At 47.9% G+C, this 8,178-nt stretch overlaps 1 protein-coding gene across 10 annotated transcripts in view; it reads right to left on the bottom strand.

Moving 5' to 3' along the window:
* Positions 1–5,200: 5,200 nt before the first annotated feature.
* The window catches only part of CASZ1 (castor zinc finger 1), a 195,236-nt gene continuing 192,258 nt past the window's right edge, over positions 5,201–8,178 (bottom strand). For all 10 annotated transcript variants that reach the window (XM_082295829.1, XM_082295826.1, XM_082295830.1 and 7 more), the window contains one exon: positions 5,201–6,882. In XM_082295829.1, the coding sequence (XP_082151955.1) occupies positions 5,627–6,882 (1,256 nt within the window). In that variant the 3' untranslated portion in view covers positions 5,201–5,626. The remainder of the gene's footprint in view (positions 6,883–8,178) is intronic.

Here is an 8,178-nt window from a genome sequence, read left to right as displayed (position 1 = left end):
GGGCTGCTTTGCTGCTCCTGGGTTCTCTGATAATGGCAGAGAGGCACAAAGACCCAGCTGCTTCCATGTGGCTGGGGAAGAGCCACATGGGAAGGGTGTTCTCCGGGTAAAACAAGAACTTTTGACATTTCCTTGGCCCTGCATGCCCAGCAGCACTTCAGCAGGACAGGCACCATGCAGTGCTCCATGCCAGTGCAGTGCTGAGCGGGAATGGGTCCACAGACATGCAAATCCCTGCTGTTGGTGAAGAACCAGTTGCACTTCCAGGGCTCTGCAGCCCAGGCACGAGGGCAGCTGGATCTGTGGGCAGCATTGTGGCCTCACTGGTGACAACTTTGGGCAGGGTGGAGGACGTGAGGGTCCCCCAGAGGCAGCTCTTGTGCACAGTAATGTCTGGGGACACCGGCACTGGGGATGGGTGCAATGACCTGTCAGGGAGGGTGAGTACTCAGGGACGTGTTGGTACTGGCAGATGCAGCAAGGGCAATTGCTTTAGAGCACATGAACTGCTGCAAACATGCACTTGTTCCTTCTTTTTTCCCCCAAAGTAACTTGCTTACTTCCTTGTAAAAAATGGCATCTACTGCCTGTCCCACTCTGCAGGAATGTTGGTGATGAAGCCTGTGCTAGACCCACCTCCAGTGTGGAAGTGCTCAGGTCTGGAATGAATCCTGGCTAGGAGACAGTGGGGACTGGCTGTACTGAGTGTACAGTTTTTTAGCTCATGCTCTCATGATGTCTGTAAAGGGCCCTGATGGCAATTCAGATAAAACCTCAGGGTTGCTGGGAAACCTTAACACCAGAGTCCATGCAAAGAGAATTCCATTCCTACTCCACTTCCCACGGGAGAACCGGTGCTGCAACAGTGACTGTTCAATGGGGCTGTGCTGGGGTTTGCACACACCCCACCTGCTCCAAACTCTTACAAACATAAACCACCTCCTCAAGCAAGAAGACAACTTGATCACTTAAAACTTTGGGGTTTTTTTTCCAGTTTTTATTGAGTGAAAATGTCAAACCTTGCATCAGTCATGCAAAAAAAAAAAAAAAAAATCAAATAAATAAAACACATATATTAAATTTCTAATAGCACTAAATTCAAGTGGAAAAATATTCAGTTCTTAATAACGCAGGTGCTGAAGAGACCAGATTCAAGTAAATCAGAGCACACCATCCTGTTTAGGGTGTTTTTTTTCACTTTCTGCATTTTTGTCTCAAAACCTATATATATATCTATATATCTATATATATGTATATACATATAGATATATACACACACACATATATATGTGCATACATATTATTTTTATATTTATATATATACACATACATATTTATAAAACATTAAAAAGAGCATTGGTGGTTCAAGCATTTATTTCCCCCCCTCCCCCATGGAAAGAAAAAAAAACAACAACAAAACAAAATAAAATTACACATTTAAAATTCAAAATGAGCTAGCAATGGCTTATAGTCCTAGTGTGCAATATGGATATTACAAAAGGCTAGAATCCTCCCTCATTGTCTTTTTTTTTTCCATTTTTTTGTTTTTTAAGGTTGTTTTTTTTTTTGCTACATTGGAAAAAGTTTTTGAAATTTTTTTCTTTACAAAATTCCTTCCACGCAGACTTTAATCCAGTTGAGTTTGTGGCTAGAATGAACAATCTAGTCAATAGTTTTTATTTAATTTTTTTGCTCTTCAGCAGTGAATGGTAGCAGAATCAGGAGGGTCCCTCTCAAGGTTTATTTTGTTTGGTTTTTATCTTGTTTTGGACAAAATAGTTCCATTTCCTCTCTCCTCTTTCCCCTCCTTATAGAGCCAGTTGAATCTCCCTCTCTTTCTCTGGTCATTCTTTAGAAAGTCCCATTGCTATGAGAGCTTGGAATGACAAACCACCTGCTCTGATGGGGTCATTGGGCTGTTGAGGCCCTTGTTCAGAAAAGCACTTAAGCTCGGGCTTAAACGTGGGCCCACTCAGTCATCTGCTTAAGGGTTTTGCTGAATTAAAGCCTGAACATGGCAGAATAAAAAAGTCGGGTTCAACTTTCTTTTGTTGTTGTTGCGAACAGAGACAGTGTAAGAGTTACAGAAACAGGACTGGGAGAAGGATGGGGTCAGGCTGGCCGGGTGGCCACTGTCCTGCAAGGGCACCTGACCCTCTGTGGGGTCAGGCCCTGCTCAGGGGTCACCTTTAGCAGTAGCCTGTTGGGAAAGAACTTTCATTCCCTGTGCCAGCTCCTAGAGAAGAGGCGATAGAAGTTTGGGAGAAGGGCTGAGATGTTAGGGAGAAGTAGGGTGCCTTGGGGGAGAAAATGGTGTGCATAGATAAACACGGGCCCTTCTGGCACACTCAGCCACACAGGATGTGTGACACAGGGCCCCATCCAGGTGGATCCTGGCGCGGGTGCACCAGCCACTCCTGCCTCCGGCTGCTCCTGGCATGGTGCGTCCCGTCCAGCACTGGCAGAGCCACTGGACATCTCTTACCCCCTTCCTCCACACACTTCTGCTTTCCCCACTGTTGTGCAGTGACTCAGTCAGTGGAGTCTGGTGAGATAGGACAGGGGAGAGGTAAAACACTGTGTCACAGTGCAGGGTCCCAGCTCCCAAGAGCAGGGACATGACCTGTTATCCTGCAGGGACATGAGTGGCCCAAGGAAGCCCTCTGGTCACCCCTGGCACCAGCTCCATGTGCCCAGGCAGGACATGCTCTCAGGAGGGCTTGGTCCTGCTCCCACAGTCACTGACAGAGATCCTGTTGATTTTGGCGGTACAAAATAATCACATCTGCTTTGCAAGATGTGGCTTGTGTTAATCTAAGGATTCCTCCCGGAGCCCATCACCATACTATCTAAGTAGCTGAACATGGGGAAAATGTACAAGTACAGAACCTGCAGCAAATGCTAGTAAAGTAAAATCTTTTTGCCCCATCCCATTTTGAGAAATTCCAGGGCATCATTCCATCACTCTGCCCCAGGAACGTGAGCTTCATTCTGTTCAAGAATGGGGTTGTGCTAGGAAACACACAGCTGAGGGCAGGGGATATACCAAACAAAACAAAAACAAACAAACAAAAAAAACCCCCTATAAAAATAAAAGCCACACAAATAGCTGATAGAGGAAAAGAACTCCAAAGAATTAAATAAACTACAAACTAGTAATAATATTTCATATGTTTTCATTTGTTTCATCTCTACAAAATTCAAGTTAGAATTCGGAATCGTGCAGGTCCGGTCAGTGCTGGGAGTGTGAAGTCAGCCTCAAACCACAGCATTAAGGCTTCCCCCTCCCCTGCCACCCCTACAAACATACACTACATTGAAAGAGAGAAAAAAAAAAAAAAAGAAAAAAAAAAGAGAGAGGAAAAAAAAAAAGGAGAAAAAAAATTGCACACAATTAACCATATGTAAGGGCTATCCAGAAGGCAGGTGACACCTCCCCCTCCACCCACTGGCATTGGTGGTTTCTCTTTTGTTCTATATATAGTAATAACCTTTACAGGAAAAATACTGTACAACTTTTTTTTTTTCCTTTCCTTTTGAAACATTAGCTGAACATTCAGTCCCCACATTTACACAGCTGAGCTGCTTGTTTATAAATCAGACCTGATCTGCACCAGTTCCTTAGGGAAATAACAAAAAAAAAAAAAAAAAAAAAAAAAAGGAAGAAACCTAAACTTCTTGAGGCCTTTATCTGTTCAGGGTGACAATAAATCCTGGGGATCCCTTAGACCCTTAGAGCTGAAGTGCTCAGGGAGCTGAGGAGGGGAGAGGGTGCCTGCATGGTATTGGAAAAAAGATTTTTTTTTTTTAAAAAAGGACAAAGCTCAGACTAATCTGGTATACTTAAAACTGGCATCAGAATAACTATCAGAATTAATTCATACTAGTCCTTCTGGTGCCCTGGTGTGTGTAGACAAGCCCTCTCAGGCTCAAGCAAGGATTTGGGGTCAAACAGCTACTGTCTCACCTGCCAGAGTCCGGGACAGTGTCCTGTAGTGTGTGTTCCCAGATCAGGCCAGGAAAAGATAGCAGGGAAGAGCTTGGAACCAGGGGAAAGCCCAAGCTGCTGAGGTGGCAGGTCTCAACACAGTCTGGTTGCATTTGCTTATGCAGTGCCCAAGCCCTCAGCCCTACTCATCAAAATATGTCAGGATGGCCCAGACCTGCAGCAATTCTTAGGTGGCACCTCCCCAGCACTGGGGTCTCTGGGCTGTGGGGGTGCAGCAGGATCTGTAACTGCAAAACCCAGGACTAGGCAGTACAGGTCCAGGGGTGCTGCAGAACAGGGGTGTCCCCCTCCCCACCCCAGAGCTGAGCAGGACACCCCACCATGGGCTCAGAGCGTGTCCTGCCTTCTCCTCCCTGGGCAGCAGTGCAAGATCTGTGTCCATCCATGCAGTCACAGACTGGCATGTCTGCAGTGCAGGGCTGGGGACCAGGGCTTGGGGACTGGGACCTGTCCAGGTCTGACTGCCTGGGGCAGAGCAGGGCACGTTCTCAAGGCTGCTTTAGTGACCAGGATGCTCCTGTGCAAGCTTGGTGCTCCCTGTGCTGCACCATGGGGCAGGGGCAGCTCAGAGCCTCCTGAGATGGGGATACTGAAGCACCACAAAAACGCCTCACCCTCAGCAGAGAGGAAGCACATACGGGTTGGGATGAGATGGAACTGGATGGCAGAGTAACCCCAGTCCTCCAGTGTGACAGACCCTTTAAACTGCCTGCTGTGTTCTTCCCAGGTTACTTCAGCTAAATCCCTACAGTCAGAACAGCAGGGATGAGGAGAGGTGTCCTACAGAGAAAGTGTAGACTGAGAAAGTTTTACAATATAAATAGCATTCAAAATTATTATCATTAACAGCAAAAAGGATCTGGAAGAACAGAGGAGTGTCCCATTCCCACCCCTGCTCATTCATTAATGCATCCTCATTTATGTGACAATAAATACCCACTCCCACCCTGGCTGTCTGATGCCATTCATTTAATGCTGGAGAAAGAAGGGGGAAGGGTGGAGAGAGAGAGAGCACACTCCTCACCCCCTCCTTCCCACTGGCAAAAGCTGAGCTACTTGTCTTTGTGACACCAATTCCTTTAATTTTATATATGTGTGTGTGTGTACATTATATAGAGACACACACACAAATATATATTTCTAAAATCCATTACCTCTTGTTCCCACCCACCCCCCTCCAAGAAGTGGAGATTATTATTATTATCGTACAACTGAAAACATGGAAAAATAAAACCCAGAAAGAAAATTGGGGGGATAGAGCCCCACCCATAACAAAGGGTCCCCAGATGGGCACAGGCCCCACGCACCATGCAGGGAGCAAGGAAAAGCAGCAGGTATCCTCAGGGTTCATGTCTGTATAAAGGGTATTTTTTGCTGCATCCTGCCCCCTTGTTCCGGGATCTGTAGAATGGAGTGATGCAGCACCAGTCCTGCTGCGAGTCGATCTCTTACGGGGCCTGGTGAAGAGCAGGGGTTTCCTTCCTTCCTCTCTCTCATTTGTGGCACCGAGTTTGTTTTTCATTTGCCATCCCCATCTTTGTTCTCGCCTCATATGGGGTTCTCATAGTAATTCTGTGTAAGAGAAAAACCAAACCACTGCTGCTGTTGCCTCTAAGATTAAGGAGAAGCTGCTGGAGCAACGGTGGAGGCTGAGGCAGCAGGCGGAGCTGGAGCAGAAGCAGGAGTCGGGGCTGGAGTAAGGGCTGGCTCGCCCTGTGGCCTGGAAGCATCGCCATGGTCTGTGGAAGAAGCACCCTCCTCTGGTTCTCCATCTTCTTTAGTGGCCAGGCCTTCAGGGTCTGGCAGTGATTCTTCAGAATCTGTGTTCAGGTCTTCCTCCTCCTCATCCTCCTCATCATCATCATCGTCATCCTCCTCTTCATCATCCTCCTCTTCTTCATTCATCTCCTCCTCATCATCCTCTTCATCCTCTTGGGAAGAGTCATCCTCATCCTCCACATCACCAGAGCCAGATGCCCCAGCGTTCCTCTCCTGTGGCGCGGCCCCGGCTCTGCTTGGGGAAGGGCCCTCGGTGACTTCTGCCTGCTTCTTGCTGAGGTCCAGTGAGTCATTGAGGCCCACACCAGCTGCATTCTGCAGGAAGAAGAGGGAGCTGTTGTTGTCAGTGCTGAGGTTGAGGGAACTGTCCAGGTTGATGGAAGAGTTCTGGATATCATACTCAAGAGTGGAGTGGGCAAGGCCCTCGGGGCCGGGAGAGATGGCAGGCAGCTCCCCTCGCTCCTGCTTCTCGTGTTTGCGCTTGTGCGAGTCCATCTGTGACATCCCCACCACTGTGTGTTTGCAGCCGGGGTAGGTGCAGTGGAAGTGGGAGCATTTGAGTTTGTACTTGCAGTCAGGCACCTCGCAGTCCACGCTCGAGCTGAACTGGCAGAAGCCGGCGGCGCTGATGACGTCCTGCTTGCCGTGGTGCTTGCGGTGGGCTGTCACCTTGGTGCTGTCAGTGCAGCGGAAGCCGCAGCGCAGACAGTGGAAGTGTGTGCTATTGCCAGAGAACTGACAGTCTGGGAAGTTACAACTCAGTGAAGACTTGAAGCGTTTGAAATCATCCAATACTAGGTTGTCAACACGGTCGTGGTGCTGGGCATGCTTATACATGTGGGTACGGCCACAGAACTTGTAGCCACAGTTCTCCCGTGTGCAGTGGTAGTGGGTAACCTTGAGAGAGAACTGGCAGCTGGAGTCCTTGCAGTCCTCGTAGAGGTCATAGCGCCGAAATCCCTCCAGCATCATCCCTTCATCCAGCATCTTGCGTGAGGACGCGGTCTTGCGGCGCTTGCCAAATGGGGACATGTCCTCAATAATCCAGAAACGCTTTTTGGCCCCCGAGGCAGTTGGCATAGTGATGGTGTTCCCTGAGGAGAGAAAGTGCAGAGCGGTGTTGCTGACAGCCAGGTCTCTCCATCTCCCAGCCATCCTGGGAAGCTCTGTATTTGCCAAGTCACAATGCTGCAACCGTTCCCACCCCGCAGCTCATCCCTCGAGCTCTAAGTGAGCCTGAACTCCAGGATCGTGGGTTAGCTGATGCCTGCTGGACATCACTTCCTCAATTTTCAGCATATCCTGCTTTGTCTCTGATTGCTGCTCTGGCAAACCTGATCTTGTCCAAATGTTAACTGTGGCTTCTCTGGTTTGCTACTTTCACAGTTTCTCTTGCTGCTTAACTAATCTCTAGTCCCGTTTTCCTCAGATCAGACTTTAACAGGGAGGAGCTGGCTTGTTCCAGTTCAAGGACTGAGGTGTGTTACTGTAGTTCACTGGGGTTGGTAAAGAGTTGCAGTGTGCTAAAAGCTTGTATGTGTGCAGTTTTCCCCTATCCAGGCTCTTGTAAATACAGTACAATTGCCAAGGACAGGCAGGAAGTGAAGGAAGATCCCATGCGTGATTAAAACTGCAATGGGGGGGGGTGTAATTTATAGAAACAGGATGGACTTTGGCCAGGAGACTGCAACATCCCTCACTGTAACGAGCCTACATATTACAATGAGTGCACTTAGAAAGACAGATGGACAGATGTTCAATGGTGCTAATTCTCATCATCACTAGCCAGTGGACTCTGAGAGAAAATACCAGTTCTGCAGCATTCCCTTGGGTCTCAAAAATTACATGATGCCCCTCGTATAAATAAAGATCCCTCGTCTATCTTCCACTCTGATTCACAGGGCCAGCATAACTGGCTAGTGCTCGTGTCCCCTAGGATCACACTGACATCAAGGACTCGACCTCAGTGTATCTATTAACTTTTTTTCTTCTTTGCTTGCTGTTTCCAGAATCAACCCACAATCTCCAGTATCAACATGCAGCACAGACAAGGTTGGAGGCAAGAACTTCTTACCAGGTGCAGAACTGTGAGTGTAATTAGAAATTATAGCTTGCAACTAACACATACTTTTTTTTTTTTGCCTCTCTTCCTGCTGAAAGTGCCATCTTCTTAGAAGAGGCACAATTTGTGACATTCAGTGCCTGGGGCCTGAGACCCCAGAGCAGTTTGCATCCTTGTCTGGGAGACTGAAGGGACAGTCATCTGTTTGAGTGGTGTAGAATTACTTCCTTTCTGGTGGGTGCATAGGTATTACAGGCGATGACCCTTCAGTGACAGCCCTTCAAGAGAAGGTGGTGACCACTGAAGGAAACCTCCCACACAAGCCAAT

The sequence above is a fragment of the Coloeus monedula genome (genome assembly GCF_965178545.1).
Source record: "Coloeus monedula genome assembly, chromosome: 22".
Taxonomy (NCBI): domain Eukaryota; kingdom Metazoa; phylum Chordata; class Aves; order Passeriformes; family Corvidae; genus Coloeus; species Coloeus monedula.
This window is presented reverse-complemented; position numbering and strand designations above follow the sequence as displayed.